Source organism: Biomphalaria glabrata, chromosome 11, assembly GCF_947242115.1.
Source record: "Biomphalaria glabrata chromosome 11, xgBioGlab47.1, whole genome shotgun sequence".
NCBI lineage: Eukaryota > Metazoa > Mollusca > Gastropoda > Planorbidae > Biomphalaria > Biomphalaria glabrata.
The window spans coordinates 10759361-10779898 of record NC_074721.1 but is presented as its reverse complement, the minus strand read 5'-3'; the positions used below and the strand labels follow the sequence as shown (position 1 = coordinate 10779898).

At 36.9% G+C, this 20538-nt stretch overlaps 1 protein-coding gene across 1 annotated transcript in view; it reads left to right on the top strand.

Annotated features, from left to right (window-relative positions):
* Positions 1–19499, top strand: part of LOC106056708 (antho-RFamide neuropeptides-like) — an 89378-nt gene extending 69879 nt beyond the window's left edge. The window contains exons 2-3 of the mRNA XM_013213529.2: positions 2157–2242; positions 18722–19499. Coding sequence (XP_013068983.2) covers positions 2161–2242; positions 18722–19203 — 564 coding nt within the window. The 5' untranslated portion in view covers positions 2157–2160 and the 3' untranslated portion in view covers positions 19204–19499. The remainder of the gene's footprint in view (positions 1–2156; positions 2243–18721) is intronic.
* Positions 19500–20538: the final 1039 nt, after the last annotated feature.

The window sequence follows — 20538 nt, the reverse complement described above, 5'->3', positions numbered from 1 at the left end:
GTGTTTAATCTTGTATGTAAGCCATCTTAATTATTATGAATTAAGCTATGATTTTTAGTAATATCTCAAGGTGCAGATTTTGATTTCGAATCAGTTATCCTTTAGTGGAGTAAAGCGCTTGGCTTCCTAACTGAGGTTCCCGAGTTCGAATCATGGTGATGGCATTTTTAATCTTTGGTTCGAGTCCTCCCAGCTCTAATGGGTACCTGGCATTAGTTGGGGAAAAGTAAAGGCGGTTAGTCGTTTCACTGTCCACATGACACCCTCGTTGACCTAAGAATACAGAAACGGATGACATTTACATTATAGCTTAGACGCTACTTAGGCGCCGTCATTTTAGGTAGATACAGCTTCATAATTGAAAACCTCATCGTTGGATGACATTATTGACTTTCTAAGTGTTCTCAATGTGTGTCTCACATTTTGTCTATTCTTTCATGATGCAAAAATTACAAACAAACAAACAATGTCATTATAAGTAATGCCAATTACACAAATCAATGCAGAGCAATCACTGTAAGCAGACCATAATAATCATACTGTGACGATATGTTTGTGTAGATCATACGATGCGATTGTATAGATTGTGGTTGAAACTGTGGTGTTAGAATGCTATAGAATGTGTTGGCTCATTTAAACACCATCGTAATGCCGAAGATACTAGTATGAAATTCGACAGAAATACTTCTTAAATAAATACAAAACCTTTTTTCTACAACTTGAAATCACTATAATGAAGAGCACACTAGATAAATAAACCATACAATTTCATTTCTACACATTTACAACAATGAATGAAACAGTTAATGCATCTCCTTACATCGTCTCTACAATCTACGTCTTTCCCTCTTGCTGGAACCATCGAAGCTATTTTTAGCACATTTAGACATTTCCAAGTCGTCTTAGTTTTAACTAGCTTATGTAGACATCTCCTTGCTACGCAATTACTCTGTGCTCTAGAAATACACCAGTGACAAACAAAACCAGATTTTTTAAAACTATATGACCGTGATTCGTATATTACGTGAGACACATCTACAGAGAGGAGAGGTTCTACCCTGTGGACGAGCCACAAACATTTGAGCAGACTCGGGCGATTGTGGATGATGGGACGAGAGAAAAGTGGCGCAAAAATTGGGAAAACGTTATCACGGGTAGGGAGGTCTGGCAAAACTTAAAAGGGCTCTCTAAATCGGACGAGTGGTGGCGGCTGAACAGTGGAGACCAGGTGACAATCGCTAGGTACAGAACGGGACATTGTCCAAACGGTGCCTATTTTGCTAAATTTAAACCAAAATTCGATTCACGCTGCAGACACTGCCAGGAAGACGTCGAAACGGTTAACCACATCCTTGACGAGTGCGCAACACTACACCCAAAAAATGGCCATTTGAGTGAAAACGAAGCTGGAACGCATGGCGAGTTGGCCCTGTACGGAGACAGGGAAACTTCGCAACTAACTGCCGCATTCCTTGTCCGTGTTATCAGAGAATAGATTTCTCCACACGGTGCCCTAGAGCGATGAGGCTCACACGGTTCTACCATAAAACATGACATTATTAGTGTTCTCAATTTTTTATACCGTTGACATTTTGGATTCTTAACTCCCCCAGTATAGACTATAAGCATTATAGGTACATAACATTGGATTTAAACATCTGAACCTCAGTGTTTATAGTAGGAGATGTAATTTATATTTGGTAATACTTTTATAAGGGACATTTTGTTAGTTCATTCTATGTTCCATGTTTAATATGAAGTATTTTTTTTAAAATCTAGTTCTTGACGAATGTTGGTAATCCTTTGTAACTAATTATTAGAACCTACCTTAGAATACCCCATTGTAATAATACAAATGCAGCGCATTGATTGAAAACATACACTTTGTCTTATTGTGTGTACGTGTGTGTACGTGTGTGAAATAAAACGCTTGTATTATCTTTCTGCATGTCTCATTTTGAAAACAGAGTATACATTACACAATCTTGTCGCGTGCACTTTCAGCGTGAAACCAACACAACTTGTGGTTAGACAGTTCACTGATATGTCTTCTTCAAGCTTTCAAAATGAGTGGTTTCATCCCTAACAGCATGGCGCAATGCTGATTACTTTAATTATCGCTAATATAACCTGTTTTGTTTTTGTTTCCTCTACAGCATCATGGACCACAGTACACTAGCCCTTGCCTTGACCTTCCTCACTGCTATTGTATGTCATGTCTACAGTGAAGAAATGAACCACGGTAAGAATTCGTTGTTTTTTTTTAATGCTCTATCATGTTTCGTTGCATTAATCGTTATATTGCACTCATTAAGTCTTTCATATATAGACAATATATAGATGTCTACCGTGTTTGTTAAGCTATAATGTGATGTAGGTTGATCCCAGGTAAGAGCTCCGTTCATGACTTGAGCGCCTGTTCATATCTATGGATGCCTAAGGCTCTATATTGCGATCCTATGTTAAACACACGCTGGATCACGACAGTTGACACGTTGGCTATCAGGGCTATATCCGTAGGCTTTCTCTAATTTAAATCCGGCCTTGAGAACGAAGCTTGCTGATCATGTTTCAGAAGATGTCTACGTTACATAATCTTCGTCTTTGAAAGAGGTTTACAGTGACACATTGGGGAGATTCTGGTCTATTGACAATGTTGGCCTCTTTCAGTCGTAGAACGACTATGGTTTCATCTTATAGAGCACTTTTTCATCTGACAGAGGAGCATTGTTCTCGGTAGACATTCCCGTCCACATGTATCACAGGTTGAGGTTTCACTTTGGTGGTTGAGTCGCCATCCGTTTTTCATTTGGCACAATTTTCTTCCAAAGCTGAGGCCAATGCTTTGTAGCTGTCCGTAGCTTTCTTGGGCACCAACTTTCTCCACAAATTGCGGGCAATGTCTTCTCAGGAGTCAACATCAATGTCCGCTGCTTTCAGGTCCCGTTTGATTACACCCTTATAATGGAGGTGGGGGGGGGGGGGGGCAATCAGTTTTTCTTTGAACTAGTCGCGAGTATGACTTTCGGGAAATGATTGTCGTCCATCGGCGGACAATGTCACGAAGAAGAAGATTGGCGTCGAATTAAAACCTGATGTTATGAAAGGGAATTACTTCAGGACATCTCCCTCGCTACAGCGTACTCAGTGCGCCTTAATCTAATCTAGTTTTGTGGACAAGTGCGGTGAAGGGGGTGTCAGGTAGAGGCTTCGGTGCTACCTTTGGGAGATCAGCAAACACAGCTGTCAGAGGTGCATTTCTTAGCTTGGATCGACTTGGCTCCTTATTGGTTGACTTGATTATTTCTATTACGAACATTTATTACTAGATACACTTTAACTCCAGATATCCACTCAATTAGAATTACTTATTACTAAATAAACTTCTATCTCTTCTATACAAATTACGATCTATTTTTAATCAACAATGGTTATCATGTGACAGTTTTATTTCGTTCTTTTAACAATATTATCACGTGACCGTTCGTTTTGGTGAATAAGGTCCAATGTTGTGTAGATTTATTTTGAGTAATTGTTTTCAACTACGCTTCCCTTTCGGTCTTGATTATAACTGTGCACGCAAATGTGTAGCTTAAACTAGGATAAGTTCAAATCTATCTTTTTGTTTTGTTGTTAGATGATAATATCTTCAGCAGCCAGTTTAACTGCTAAACGTGCATAGGATTTGTAAGATGGCTTATTTAACAAAAAAAAAATTTTTCTTTAAAACAAATGAAATAAAAAATTACTGCTATATTTTTCAATGGTGTAAAAATGTATCTACCTCTTTCTATATAAAACAAAATTAATTAATCAATTAATTATCATCAATTAGTTTATTATCATTAATTAGTTAACTAATTGGATTTTTAAAAAAATGATTCACGTATTGTGTTCGACAATGAATAATTGTGCAAAGTTTTAACTTGATCATACATTGGGAAGAGGATGAAATAGCGTGAACAAAATTTGTACCAGACAGACAGGTTGAGTTAATATAAACTTTGTAATAAAAGGGACAAAATTTCCTCCTTACGTGCCTACAGCTAAATTCTTTATCCTGTCTATATACCAACAAATATGTCTCCAAGTGTGACGTCTTAGAGTATGGCTGTAAACTATGGCTGTTTCTACATGATCTTGTTTATAAAACAGCATATCAGAAAATGTTTACAGATACCACAGAAACGACAACAGAAGTGAAAATGTTTCAGGTTTTAAACCGAGGCTACTCTTCTTCGTAATTGTCCTTTGAGTTGAGTCTAAGATTCTTGGGCCTCTTGGCCTAGGAAAGCTGCCGATCAGAACTAACTTACGTCTGGGAAAGATCGCAGCAGATGTAATTTTTTGCATCCCTATTACTAATAGCTCTTATCCCAAGACGCTCGGCCAAGAAACGAGGCTAAAGGCCGAGCACACCTAGGAAACTCCCCCGTATTTCTTATTTGTACTATGTCAACCAAGCGGGTGTGCGCCACAATACGGCCCCTTGAGAAACGATGTGTGGATAGTGACTTGTTTGTTGGAGCTTTCTTCCTTGTCAGCCAGTGCAATGGACAGTCTTTAGGCACCCCAACTGGAGTTCTGTTTTGCTTCCCTATCGGCCAAATCACCAACGTGGTAGCCATTTTCTCCATGATAAAGACACAGGCTTTTCTTTTTCTTCAGATTTATAAAAAAAAGTGAACAATTTGTTCAATAGTAGAACTCAAACCTTTAGAAAATACTTTTTTTTTTTACTTAGTCTTGGCCAACTAGGACCCTGCCACACTTTATTCATAAATAAGATCTTGGCTTGATGTCTAAAATAAATTACTGAAGAATCTAGTCCTTAACTCAACTATGCAGAAAGAAGGCATAAATTGCATTTAGAAGTTATAACTGTGATTCATATTAGGCAATCATGAGAAGTTAACATTTTATTATGTATCAAGAAGTAAAGATTGTAAGTAGTTTACATATTGAGCAAGAAGCTAAGATTGTAAGTAGTTTACATATTTAGCAAGAAGCTAAGATTGTATGTAGTTTACATATTTATCAAGAAGCTAAGATTGTATGTAGTTTACATATTTATCAAGAAGCTAAGATTGTATGTAGTTTACATATTTATCAAGAAGATTGTAGTTTGTCGTTGACTTTCATGTATTTTAAGGACATAGTAGAGCATGAACTAAATATTCCCACAATGCTTTGAACTATAACAGCATGTTACCTACGTCAGGGCAGCTTGTCATTAGATCTGAAGTTTAGCTTTCATGTACACTCACATTCAGACACTTTGCATTTTTGTTCAACGAATCAACAATAAAAAAAAAAACATTCTGCACAAATGAAAAACAGATAAAGGAGACATTTTATAAAAAGTACACAAATAATGAGATGTCTACATCTCTACTTAATTATTTTCAATCACAACACACATTTTATTTGCGTACATCAACATAGAGTCTAATTACGGCGTATAAAAAATATCTAGCCATCTTCTTCAGATTGAGAGAATGGATAAAGTTATGTTGACCTAAGGAAGTGACACTTGAACGCAATGTCTGAAACATTTGTGGCATTTAGATTACGAAACGAAGTTGTCGGAAAATAAAAACTAGACCATGCCACGAAACAAACAGACAAACAAACAAATGCATAACGTCTATTACGCCAATGTCTGGCCGATATATATCAATTTAACGAGTAATTAGCGTAATGAGCATTTGTGTCTTTATTCTTAATAATTTAAAACTTAAAATTTTTAAATGTTTACCATGAAGTCTTCATTCTACATCTCTAGTCTTCATTCTACATCTCTAGTCGTCATTCTACATCTCTAGTCGTCATTCTACATCTCTAGTCGTCATTCTACATCTCTAGTCTTCATTCTACATCTCTAGTCGTCATTCTACATCTCTAGTCGTCATTCTACATCTCTAGTCTTCATTCTACATCTCTAGTCCTAATTCTACATCTCTAGTCTTCATTCTACATCTCTAGTCCTAATTCTACATCTCTAGTCTTCATTATACATCTCTAGTCTTCATTCTACATCTCTAGTCTTCATTACCCTTCTCCAGTGTTTCATATCAAGTCTCTATCCCCATGCACCTTGTTTGATTTCATGATTAACTCTCGGGATCACATACTCCAACTTTCTCACTTTCTTTACACCGGAAACTGTTCAGAGAATATTTCCGCCAACGCTTTTTTGTGCGAAAGAAAATAAAATGGACGCACAGGCGTAACAGGTGGACGTCCACATGGTCCCTCTTCCCTCTGAAGAAACAGTGAAATATCCCTCCCCTCTTTCAATAGCCATTCCTCCATTTCATGTCCCCTGTCGTGCTGCAATTTCTACGATCTTGGCGTCATTGCCATGTTAATGTCAGCATTTGTAAGCCAATGGTAGGCACAGACTGGCCATTGGAGAGGTGGGGAGAGTAAGTTAGATGTCAACTTGACACATGCTCGTTGTTGAGGGAAATTACCCAAACACAAATCAGAACAGTCAGGATAAGGTTTGGTCTAGTAGTGTTACAGTGTGAGGATTTTGTCCAAGAAAAACAACACTTTTCAATCACTTTCTTTGGGAGGGCCAAAGAGTTCAACGAGAGTGTAAACAAAGAGTTATGGAAAACGTTATGGAAAAAGTTAGCAGACGTTAAAGAAGAAGTTATAGAAGAAGTTATGGAAAAAGATAAAGAAGAAGTTATAGAAGAAGTTATAGAAGAAGTTATAGAAGAAGTTATGGAAAAAATTATGGGAGAAATTAAAGAAGACGTTATGGAAGAAATTATGGAATAAGGTAGGGAAGAAGTTATGGAAGAAATTATGGAAGAAGGTATGGAAGGAGTTAAAAAAGAAGTTATGGAAGAGGTTATAGAATAAGTTAGAGTAAGAAATAATCAAGAAGTTGTACAAGAGATAAAATACAGGTTGAACAAGTTTACACGTGGCTGGGTATAGATGTAAAACGAGAGAAACAAGATATGAAACAGTAGATTTAGCGAGGCTCAATATCGATGTTAATACAACTACTAATACTAAGGCTACTACTGATAATAATACATCTTTGTTATCCTTACAAAGAGTTCTATTACAACTGTGCCTAAGAATGTATCAAGCAACGGTATAGCGACGATTAAGGCGGACCTGACATATTCATTTGGAATGATAATTGCACGGTTTCGATTCCCGCACTTAAGTCGGATCAAATTGTCTATATTAAAACAAAAATTCAGTTTTGTGTAGTCGAGTATTCTTCTTTTCCTTTAGATCCCTAAATTTGACTAATGAATTTCTTTGCTCTGCTACGTAGGAAGATAAATAAAATTGTTGAACTACGTCAAGAATATATTTGAAATGAATTGACAAACAAAACAAAAAATTGTTTCAATTAAGTTATTCCCGTTTAAGTAGTTTCATTTATAATGAGCTTGAAAAAGATTTGACAAACGCCAATTAATGTGAATCAGAAATAATTATCATTACCCTTGTACTTTAATAAATAAATAATTTTATAACCTTTCCAAAGCTAAAATTGTATTTTTAAAACCTGTCATGGAGATTATTATATAGGTGAGGCAACTGATGCAACATTTTATGGAAGTTATGCAATACTGACATTGATTTACGTCAGTCTGGGTCTTGACGTACCACTTTAATCCAATTTCCCAATGAAAACTGAACATTTTTTTTGTGTTATTCAAAACTTTTTGTTGCGGGCCTGATTTTGGTGTAAAATATTTTATAGAGGCAACAAAACGATGTTGCACTGGTCGAAGGAAAATATCGCCCGGATGACGTAGTGAGAACATGAGAATTATTTGGCAGAGACGTATTGAAATGCCCCCCCCCCCCAAGAGGCACTGCACTGCAAGTATACGTCTCAGGAGAAGTGTTAACAGGAAGTTTATTTATATAATGTCTTCTCGAAGCTTCCAGTTTCTACACAGAGTAAATTAATGAAAACTTAACTTCCTGTAGACGTACATTCTTAAACGAGCTTGGTCCAGGGTCCAAAAAATTAGTCTGTTCATTTTTTATACGTTTCAAGTTTTATGTTCAATATCTACTAAGGTGAAGTTTAACTGAATTTGGATTCTAATGTGTATTATCGTTTAATAACATGCATGACTTGATTGACCTAGGAACATGCGTAGGACGTAATCATCTTCTTTTATGAAGTAATGTCTGTATTTCATTAGATATAGAGTGTGTGTTCAATCCTTTCATAGATTGTATCTAAAGATGAAAATATTTCATTTCACCTAAATAAGAATACCCGGCATGCATCGTACATTGGGTCATCAGACATTGGGTCATCAGAAGTAAGTTCTAAAAATACGAAGACGTATTGACCACTCAATACCACTGTGACCCTTAGGTTAGGGTGCGATCTGCTTATGACGACATAAACAACCCTTACAAAAGAGGAGAGCTCTATCACCTGAGACATTTTCCTGCAACCAAACTGCTACGAGATTTTCGTGACATTTGCTCCTTCAAGACAAACCAACAAGAGAGAGCCGGCCCGTTCTCGACGCCATTACGTTAAGGCCAATAATGGAAGGGCGCCATTTTGAACCGGAAATTGACAGGAACTCTTCTCACGCGAGAAGTAAAAAAAAAAAATTTAAAGTGTAGGGCGGGGTGGGGTGGGGAGGTGGGCTGGTGACGACGCAAAGGGGAGAGAACAGAGAGGAGAATAAAATGGTTGGCGGGATAAAAGCTAGGGGGAATAATTTGCACGTTGAACGTCGCAAGGGAGCTAACTGAATGCTCAGCTTTACATCAGGACTGAAAGTGGCACTGAGACTTGTCTCTGTAAAGCTGCGACCAGGGGAGGGAGGTGTGAGTGGGACTAATTCCTTGTGTCGGATACAACCCTCTCACTAATGTCTAGATCTAGCTCCCACATGTTCTCATCTCATAGAACTGTAACATTTCAGTCTACGGGTACGGCTAACAAGAAAAGACATATAAAAACCCTAGATCTAGCTCACACATGTTCTCATCTCATAGAACTGTAACATTTCAGTCTACGGGTACGGCTAACAAGAAAAGACATAAAAACCCTAGATCTAGCTCACACATGTTCTCATCTCATAGCACTGTAACATCTCAATCTACGGGTAGGGCTAACAACAAAAGACATATAAAAACCCTAGATCTAGCTCCCAACATGTTCTCATCTCATAGAACTGTAACATTTCAGTCTACGGGTACGGCTAACAAGAAAAGACATAAAAACCCTAGATCTAGCTCACACATGTTCTCATCTCATAGCACTGTAACATCTCAATCTACGGGTAGGGCTAACAACAAAAGACATATAAAAACCCTAGATCTAGCTCACACATGTTCTCATCTCATAGAACTGTGACCTCCCAGTCTACGGGTACGGCTAACAACAAAAAACATATAAAAACTCTAGATCTAAAGCGTATAAAGTGTTGAATCTAAGCAGAGCTCTTTTTAACTTTTAAATTGTTGTACAGTAGGTCTACGTGAACTTCTGTGTAAGACGTTCTCAATTGACTTATTCGTAGTAGTTTTAATTAATTTAATTAATTTCTTTAAACGAACTGAATGTTAAGCGAGTAGAATTGAGTAGTATAACTTTTAAATATATATTTACAATAGTTATAAATTGACTTTTTTTGTGACATTTATAATTATTTTTCATGAAACTATTCTGGTGTACTATTGACATAATGCTTGTTTAACTCGAATAGATTACCATTGACATAATGCTTACGGGCTTTCTCTCATTCTAATGAGGACACTAGATTGTAGAATTCCAGATCACGTTCTGGTCCGATGAGACGTGCTGTAAGACTGGTCACTAACTGGACTGTCTTTTAATACGTCGGGATCTGGAGATGGACATTAGTGTGAAAAGACGTTTCCTTATTCGCAATACTGAGACATATACACACTAATACCTTTTCCAAATGGTTTAGTATCTTGTGTTGAACTGATTGCACTGCACAACCTTCGATTGTCTACAACTTAACAATTTCAATTATAAAATGAATATGTCGATGAATTACAGTGGATTACGTAAATCTATATTAGATCACAAGCCTCAGCTATTTCTTAAATACAAATGTACTCCTATAGGATTGTGGAAGCTGGATACTGAACGCTAAGGCTATAAGATGAAATCTATTTGTGTGTGTGTGAATAAGCTGCAGAGAATCAGGTACAAAGAATAAGAAAACTCAAGAGTTTGGTTTTATTTACCCAGTTTACACTCTGGCCGGCGAAATGGGGGAACTCCACAATACTGTCATAGACGAAAGCTGGTTTGCTCATATTGTAAGACGCGAATCACTCTCAAATTGTATACTTCGGGGAACACAACACAGAGTTGTCAAAGACAGACAAACAAATGTGTTTATTAAATAGCATTGTACAGTGTGTATATTATTAAAGTGATTCCCAGTTCCAGAATGAAAGCTTTGTGTGTATCATTGGAGGGTCTCAGTTGTGAATTTCTAGCCTACATTTGTATCTCCGGGATCACGATATTGTTTGAGTTTTCTGCTATTATTTAAAATGACGAGAGATCTATACAAAACGATAGCATCAGAAACGCATTGTCCTGATCAATACAATCTCATCGTAACATCAATATATCGTTGTCATCTGGCACTTAAACATATCTGGTCACACTAAACAATCAATGTCAAGGACGTCAAATTGAATTTCACTGCTGCCAACTAAATACAGTAAGAATTTATCTCTAATTTCAACATCTCATTGCAAGGCTGTTGATCTTTGTATCAAATCTACGTTATTACTGCTAGTTCAAAGTCTAATACTGAGAGTCTATTACTGAGAGTCTAATACTGAGAGTCTAATACTGAGAGTCTAATACTGAGAGTCTAATACTGAGAGTCTAATACTGAGAGTCTAATACTGAGAGTCTAATAGTAAGAGAGAAAACTAAACTCACTCCACCTGCTGCTTTCGAAGGATGGAAAGAGAGATTGTGTAATACTGAGATCCTCGCGAGAACGGGCCTTCCCAGCATCTTTACAGTCCTCAGGCAACGCCACTTGCGCTGGCTCGGACATGTTCGCCGTGTGGAGGACAATCGCATCCCGAAAACCATTCTGTACAGGCAACTTGCGTCTGGCTCGCCCCCCCCCCCCTCCGTTACGTGGATGTGATAAAACATGACTAAAAATCAGTGAACATTGATACTGACCATTGGGAAGACAAAGCCTTAGACCGCACTAGTTGAAAAGAGACGGTGACCAAGAAAGCTATGGTCAGCGAGAAAACATGGGCCTCAGCTCTTGAAGAAAAGCGTGCCACACAGAAAATGGCCAGTTCCTCTATCACCAAAGCGAAAGGCATATAAGCCTGCGATATTTGTGGATGGGAGTGTCTCCAAAAAATAGGGCTCCATAGCCACATGAAAAAGTATTCAAGATGAACCATAATCGTTCTACGACTGAAGGAGACCAATAATAGTGAAAGTCTAATGCTTCTCCCATATTAACATTTGTTTGCTACAAACTGAAAAGTTTAGGAAATTAGATTCTGCAATTCTAAAAATGTACTAACAATTATTATATCTATATTCCTTTCATTTGTACACCGGATACACCAAAGTTCTTGCTAGTTATAGTATGGAAATACCCATTGAATAAACTACAAGTTTGCATATATATACAAATCAACATCTCTATCCCTACAACTAAGTGTCCGGCCAGTCAGCTTGCAATGAATGGTTACCCATATAGGTCGCCTAAGTCAAACAGTATACACACACATGTATGTCTGTCATCAATACTGTTACATGTGCTCTACGAATTTATTATTCTTTTCTTTTTCTAACACCATCCACTGAACGTATGACGTAATAGTGTGAAAAAACACCATGGGGAGGGGAGAGAAAGAAACATCATGGGGATGGGAGAGAAAGAAACATCATGGGGAGGGGAGAGAAAGAAACATCATGGCGAGGTGAGAGAAAGAAACATCATGGGGAGGGGAGAGAAAGAAACATCATTGGGAGGGGAGAGAAAGAAACATCATTGGGAGGGGAGAGAAAGAAACATCATCGGGAGGGGAGAGAAAGAAACATCATTGGGAGGGGAGAGAAAGAAACATCATTGGGAGGGGAGAGAAAGAAACATCATGGGGGAGAAGAGAAATACACATCATGGGGAGAGAAGAGAAAGACACATCATGGGGAGAGAAGAGAAAGACACAACATGGGGAGAGAAGAGAAAGACACATCATGGGGAGAGAAGAGAAAGACACATCATGGGGAGAGAAGAGAAAGACACATCATGGGGAGAGAAGAGAAAGACACATCATGGGGAGAGAAGAGAAAGACACATCATGGGGAGAGAAGAGAAAGACACATCATGGGGAGAGAAGAGAAAGACACATCATGGGGAGAGAAGAGAAAGAAACATCATGGGGAGAGAAGAGAAAGAAACTTCATGTGGAGAGAAGAGAAAGAAACATCATGGGGAGAGAAGAGAAAGACACATCATGGGGAGAGAAGAGAAAGAAACATCATGGGGAGAGAAGAGAAAGAAACATCATGGGGAGAGAAGTGAAAGAAACATCATGTGGAGAGAACAGAAAGAAACATCATGGGGAGAGAAAGATACTAATCGTTTGTCTTTGGAGCTCCGCGTTTTCTTTCAACTTGGAGCAAACAACAAGAGACATACTCACAAGACCTGCGCTGTGGACTTAGTAATACTCTATATTGGGAACCTTCTCTCTTTTCTCTCTCTCTCTTTCTTATATATCTATATATATATATATAGCAAAACAATAAACTCTGGGCCTATAAAAAAAATTATATAGCAATGACGCAACTCCTGCTCTCGCGTTGTGCCATTTTCTCCTTTTAATTACTGTCCTCATTAAGTGAACAATAAACACTATGTCATCCAAAGAAAACGACTATTTGAGGTTCTAACGATCTCCGCCCACTTATTGTACGCTCCCCGGGTCATGACCTGAAACGCTCAATGCGTGGCACTGAAAATTGAAATATAGTTGAGAGCCGTTAGAACCAATTAACCCTTTTTAGACGCCGCGCCTTAGCTTTGAAGGAAATGAGATCAATCCTTTTCAGTGATATTTGATTAAGTCCCCTTTCGTTGATGGATGGCCTTGGTGATCGAATGATTCCATTCAATATAATTTTACAGTTCAGTAGCTACAGATGTCATGTAAACTAGAGGCTAGTACAGACTTAAGATACCTTGTTCATTTATTGTGTGGGTTTCTTAGTTTGGATCGGGTTTTTTTTATGATAGGTGTTACGGCATTGTTCTAAGTATTTTAACAGCTCAGTGGCTAGCGCGTCGGCCTTCCATCATGGAGGCTTGAAACCTCGAGTTTGATTTCAGGAACGAGCAACTTAAAAAAAAAATAGCTTTTAAAATAGCAACACGGAAAACCTTCTACCAGATACCCTGGTCCACAAAAGTAGTGTTACCAGAACGTATTAGCATACAATAAGCAAGAAGTTCACGCGAAACAAAAGCAGTTAATTAAATAGCGCAAATTGATTATTGGCAGTCTAGATCTATTAAAAAATTATGTACATGATTGATTCGTAACAATTGATGCGATTTCACTCAACATAATCTTTTGAAATAAGTATTTTTTTAAATATTGTACGTACTACGTAATTTATTTTCAACATTTACTAAGGAATAAAATCACGATTGTTTCTATAGTGTGGACCGAACATATTTCCAACTTAGAATACTTCCATATTGCACAATTTTTATTCGTATAATAAACAAACGCAAGGACAGAAATATATAAGTCACAACCGGGTCTTTTAAACCTGGGTAACTATGTCATAGACTCTTCATTACCATTTGGAACTATAAAAAAGTATATAATATATATATATGTTTATATGATAAAGAGTAGGTAACTTTTGTCATATAAATACAAGATGTTGGAAGACAATGTCTTCGATTCCGTAGATTAAGTATGAGTGCAGTATTTCACTTAGCCCTGCAAACCCAGTTGCGACTTGCATATTTTGCCACTTGCAAACTAGATCTAATACAAATTTAATTACAGGACTGATCCAAACTAGATAATACAATTACATTCAACAAAGCCTGTGTTTTTTGAAAGTATTTTTTTGATATTTCTCTTGTTTAGTTTATCCGGTTCTGTTTATATGTCATTCTGTTTTAAGCTATCCGTTCTGGTGAGCTGGGGCGGGCCACAAGCTTCAGGACATGCACACATTTCAATAGGCCCGTTGCAAAGATTTTTTTAAATTAGACTAGCATGTGGATCTCTTATAAGGGTAACGAAATTCATTGTAGTCCCCTTAACTCTTTCTTTCCTAATTGACGATACCATCGTTGATTTGACCTCATTAAAGTAAATTAATGTCGGATTGTATACCCTTTACATTTTTTTTATATAAAAGGAGCATGTATTTCACTTTCATTCTAGACCAAACTAAAACATTTTCTGATTACAAACGAACAAGTTATTGAAGCTTAATCGTAATAGGGGAGTGAACTAGTCATGAGCAAGACGAAGAATTCTGTCGAAATGTGAAACAATAAATACGGAGAGAAAGAGTAATAGTGTCCAATGGAGAATATTTGGGCTATGTGGCAGGTATGCAGCAGTGTCGCCCTCTAAGAGGAAACTAGAATCTTCTTTGGGATGTTTAGAGCATTGAAGGTGTCTGAGAGATCAACTGTCACTGTACCCTTTGCAAATGTTAAGCACTTCCGCGCTATGTCTTATGCAGATACGTCCGACGGAGGTAACTCTCAAATAACGAAATCAAATAAACACAGTCGAAAGGCCAACACTATAAGGTAGTCGACGGTACCAGCGAATGTCGAAGAAGAGGTTTAATAATAATGAAGGGAACCATTAAATGTCGTCAAGCTTAAATCTCTACGCCCATAAAACCTGCCTCTCTCTCTAAAGACGTCAAACGTAGCCTGTTTACATTTCGCTCTTCTTCCTAAAATCTTAGTCTTTTTTTTTCTAGTCGCGTCATTGTCTCGAAGTCAAAACTTTCCCTTTGTATGAAACAAATAACTAATTCATAATCGTACCATAACACATATATATCAACAAAGTACCTGTATATTAATCTTATAATAATCAACATATACTCATTCTATGGCACTGCCAGGATAGAAATTCTTTAGAAGATTTTATATAAGTTTGTAGATTTACATCCTTTGATTCTATGGGAATAAAACAAACTTTTTTTTGTCTATTTACGCAATTGTACAAGATTACATAGCTCGACATTTCTATTATAACTTGCGTCTATTTACACATTTGTAGAAGATAACAAATTGACAAAGCTCACCTTTTTTATAATTACATTGAATAATTTTTTGTTCTTTATTTAGTGTAAGCCTGTTCTTTGTCATCTAGATTGCTCTTAAAATATTTTTTTTTAAAAATTAATTCTATTACTTGTCGAAGAAGAGCATTTTAAAAACCTCATAGCGACAACGTTATCCACATTTTTAGACGTTTTTTAAAGGGCAGTCATTGGAAACTTAGAATATGAGTGTCACGAAGTATTGGAAATTTGATTACCATTTTTAAATCAATAAAATTTTCAAATCTATGTGGTTGCATTAATATCAATACAAACTGCACACGCAAACAGTACATACGTAATATCTACATACTGCAATAAAATGCTAACAAATACAGTGTCATGTTTTAGTTTGCTCCCTACCGTCGTTGTATCACTATGGAATACCAACGCTATGGCGAGGAAAAGCCTTGGTTAATGCCCAATTACATTTACCTCAATAGTAAATATAGATGTATCTGACCATGGCATTTTTAACTCTGTCTCTCTTAATTAACAATACTATCATTGATTTCACCCCATTAAATAAATTTAATTTTTGGTTTTATAAACTTTTTTTGTGTTATACAAAAAAAATGCATTCATACTCCTATAATTCTATACAAAAAGTCTTTTTTTTTTTTTTATTACAAACAAAAATGTTATTGAAGTTTAATGATAACAGGGTAGAATGTACAAATGTGAAAAATGAACAATTCTGTCACAACGTGGAAAATAGTTACAGAGATAAAAGAGTTAAAGCTCCACCTCACCTATTCCATAATATGTTTAACCGTTGGGAGACCACACATGATTATTCAACCGTCTTCCCCCATTCCTGTCTTTTGCATTGAACATAAGCTCTTTCAAAGACAGGCCCGTCCATTCTTTTATTTTGTCTTGCCATCGCTTGCTATGTATGCCTCTTCTTTTTTTTTTCCTGGTACTGTACCCCGAAAGAAGGTAATTGTGAGCCCTAAGGGCCTTGTTATATTGCCATAAAGTTTTAGTTTGCGTTTTTTGCGGTGGTCAGCAGATCATCGTGGGGCCAATAGCTGATGTTATTATGTTTTCTAATCTCGGTCCTTGTAGATGAAACCTAGGATTTGTCTGTACCGTCTTAATTCCATTGCTAGGACCCACCTCTTTAGTTCTGCAGCTAGCATCCAGGATTCGCAAGCATAAAAAAATGTGGTCAAGACCAAATAGCGCATCAGTCGGATTTTGGTGACGAAGGCTATGCCATTTTCTTTCGAGATTGTTTCAAGTTGAAAGTGCTGCTTTGGACTGTGCAATTCTGGACAACATTTCATGTTTGTCTCTAGAGTGTGAAACGATTAGCTCCGGGTATTTCTAACTACTGACACTTGCCAGTCTTTTTTTTTACTTCCAATACTGATGTCTATTTTAAAGCTAAGTTGACTTTGTTCCTAATTTGTGTGTTTTCGGCATTGAAATCACATACCTTAAGCTGCGGAAGTCTTTATCTATGCGCATCACATTTCATCTAAAAACATTCAGTAATTTTATTTTCAATATTTTGATTTTGTTGGTTTTGTAATCTAAATGCATGATAAAAAACATTGACAGCACTTTGAAAAAAAAAAAAAGGGGAGATCAATTTACATTAAGCTTTCTGTCCACGGTTGTTTCCCTTGCTAATGGAATAACCTGCACTTTTTTTTTAAATAAGACATTTTTAAAATGTTTTTTTTTTTTACATTTTATTATTTGAAAGTGTAATTATTGTTATGACCCTATATTGATTTCCGATAGTTTCCTGGTGGGACATGAAGTGTGTATTCTTAGAGCTTTGATTGATGTTTATATAAATATTTATCCTTGGTGGCTACACATAAACAATACACTTGTATTTAATGCCATTTGCTATGTAAAGTAGGCACATTGTGGATAGTGGCACATTTTCTGAACTTTCCCAGTCAGCTCCAATATCTAAATTTATTTGACTTAGGTGTTTTTTTCACATTAACCAAGGGTCGTCAATGTTTCTTAATAACTTTTTTTTTTGGTGTGTATGGGGGGGGGGGGGGCGGGGTGAAACAGTAAGAGTCCAAACTTAATTGATAAATTTCGAAAAAAAAAACATTTTGTGTACCTTACATGGCTTCAAGTGGTGGAGCGCTTCACTTTTGAACCAGAAGCGCTCGAGTTTGAATCTTGATGAAAACTGGATTTATGACCTTCGAGATTTGAAGAACTCCCTGGAGTCCACTCATTAAAAGTTGTTATCTTACCGGTTGGGCAAGTAAATGCGGTTGGACGTTGGGCTGTCCACACGAAATCCTCGTTAATAATCAGCCATCTAAATAGATAAACTTTATATAATCTTCCCCCATACATTGCAAAGTCTGAATAGCGTACCTTTTACCTTTACCAAAGACCAAGTCAGAGAGGCGTCACGTCAAACAAGGCGATTGGTAGCTAATGGTGCTTTTCCCAACTCCCGCATAACCTAATCGCTCTTCTCTTCCAAATAAAAGCTGTGTTTAACATAATGTCAACAGACAGCTGTCCATTCTTTCACGTTGTCCAGTCAGATTGTCTTTGGACGATTCTTTCTTAAAAGCATTTATATATTAACGTGCAGAATATTCCTTCTATTTTACTTACAGTGCCTTTTTTTGTCTTCCATCTATTTTACTTACAGTGCCTTTTTTGTCTTCCATCTATTTTACTTATAATGCCTTTTTTTGTCTTCCATCTATTTTACTTATAATGCCTTTTTTTGTCTTCCATCTATTTTACTTATAATGCCTTTTTTGTCTTCCATATATATTACTTATAATGCCTTTTTTTGTCTTCCATCTATTTTACTTATAATGCCTTTTTTTGTCTTCCATCTATATTACTTATAATGCCTTTTTTTGTCTTCCATCTATTTTACTTATAATGCCTTTTTTTGTCTTCCATCTATTTTACTTATAATGCCTTTTTTTGTCTTCCATCTATTTTACTTATAATGCCTTTTTTTGTCTTCCATCTATTTTACTTATAATGTCCTTGTTTTTGTCTTCCATCTATTTTACTTATAATGCCCTTGTTTTTGTCTTCCATCTATTTTACTTATAATGCCCTTTGTTTTTGTCTTACATCTATTTTACTTATAATGCCCTTTGTTTTTGTCTTCCATCTATTTTACTTATAATGCCCTTTGTTTTTGTCTTCCATCTATTTTACTTATAATGCCCTTTGTTTTTGTCTTCCATCTATTTTACTTATAATGTCCTTTGTTTTTGTCTTCCATCTATTTTACTTATAATGCCCTTTGTTTTTGTCTTCCATCTATTTTACTTATAATGCCCTTTGTTTTTGTCTTCCATCTATTTTACTTGCCCTTTGTTTTTGTCTTCCATCTAGTCTCTGCATTGAACACGTTAGAAGACCATCAGGAGACACACCAGCCACAGAAACGATCCCCAGCGAGCAGTCCAGCTTTGTATTCGGAAGACTTGGAAGCGGACAGTGGTCTCGAAGAGCCCATGGACGATATGGACAAGAAAAACACTCTCTTCAGGTTCGGCAAAAGGCAAGGGGCCTGGTTCAGATACGGCAAGCGTGCGGGCACTCTTCTCAGGTTCGGAAAGAGAGGCACGCTCCTGCGATTCGGAAAACGTGGGGGTTCTTTGCTCCGATTTGGCCGCGGCGGAAACTCCGACGCTGACTTCTCAGAGGACGACAAGCGTACCCTCTTCCGTTTCGGGAAACGATCCGATCTGGAGGAGATCGTCAGAGACGCCTTGGCCAGGGAGGAGCTTAGCAACAGCCCTTGGTACATGGAGAACGAGCCAGTTAAGCGTGGAGTCAACGGGTTCCACTGGGGACAGGAAAGCGAAAACTAATGTGCTTACGCCAATCTCACCAAGTACTGTGTAGGGATTATACAATGTTCTGTTTTGTTATGACAAAGTCACTGTAATAAAACAAAATAAACATCAAATAGGGCTCAAATCTTTTTGCTTTCCCCATGTAAGCGTTTGACAGCAATAAAAAAAAAAAGTTCCTGTACTTTGAGAGTAGTCAGAGGTGAAAATGTTTTTGTTTTTTTTCTATTTTGCTCGAGATGTAAATTGATGACTCTATCACGGACAAATTATACAAATAGATATTTTTTTGAATTAAAATTAATTTAAGTGTTTATTGTGTTGCACTAGTTTATTTATAGATTGTTATTATTTTATGTTTTTTAATTTCGTTTCTTTCTTCGTTATTTTATGTTTTAATAAGTCCCTATCAAGTTTCAATTGCTATTGAATTGAGTTCGTTCTTAATCAATCTCTATTGCTCTTCATATATTTTTTCTTTCATACTAAGACTATGACTATGACTAAGACTAAGACTATGACTAAGAATAAGACTGCTTTATTGATCCTTATGGAGGTTTCTTGTGATTGTGATTTTCTCAAATAAAGACAACACAACAGAAACATACACATAAATAAAGAGCTCATTGAGCAATTCACCACCTTCTCTCTCTCTCTCTTTCTGTGTCTGTATCTCTTTCTCTCTCTTTCTCTCTCTTTCTCTCTGTCTCTCTCTCTCTCTCTCGATGTCGCGCATTTTTGAGACTCCCATTCTTTCCTTAATGATAAGTACATTTGTCTCACTTCTCTTACTAAATGATTATTATAAAACAACAGGATAAAATGTGCACATAATGAACAGTGTGCTATGAAGAGATGCACTCAACGAAATTCAAATAGGCCAAACCTGGAAAGTAAAGATTTAAGTTTCTTTTAATAAAATTAGAATGAAAAAAAAGTAAACTTACAATTCCAACCAATAGTTTACTTCTAGTATATTAATCTTTTTCAAACAGCGCCTCAATTGTGCAAATACACTGTAGACTTTATTGTTTTTAAGTATACTGGCTGGTGTGGTATGGGCTTTGACTGTGGTCTCGATGGTCCTGGATTGAATCCGTCCTTGACTCACGGGGACCAGCTCGGACCCACAGGTAGTTTGACACGCCATTGGCTATACAAGAAAAACTTTTAGATCGTTAAAAGTGGCGGTAAAGTTTATTCCTCAGACAGTGAGCGCTGTGCCTGGCACTCAATAAACTCATCAATTAAAAAAGAACAATAACTCAGTGCGGACAGAGCAGACCAGAAACATGAAAGTGACAACTTTAATGAGCACACATTGTCGGATGTGCTTTAAACAGTTCAGAATGA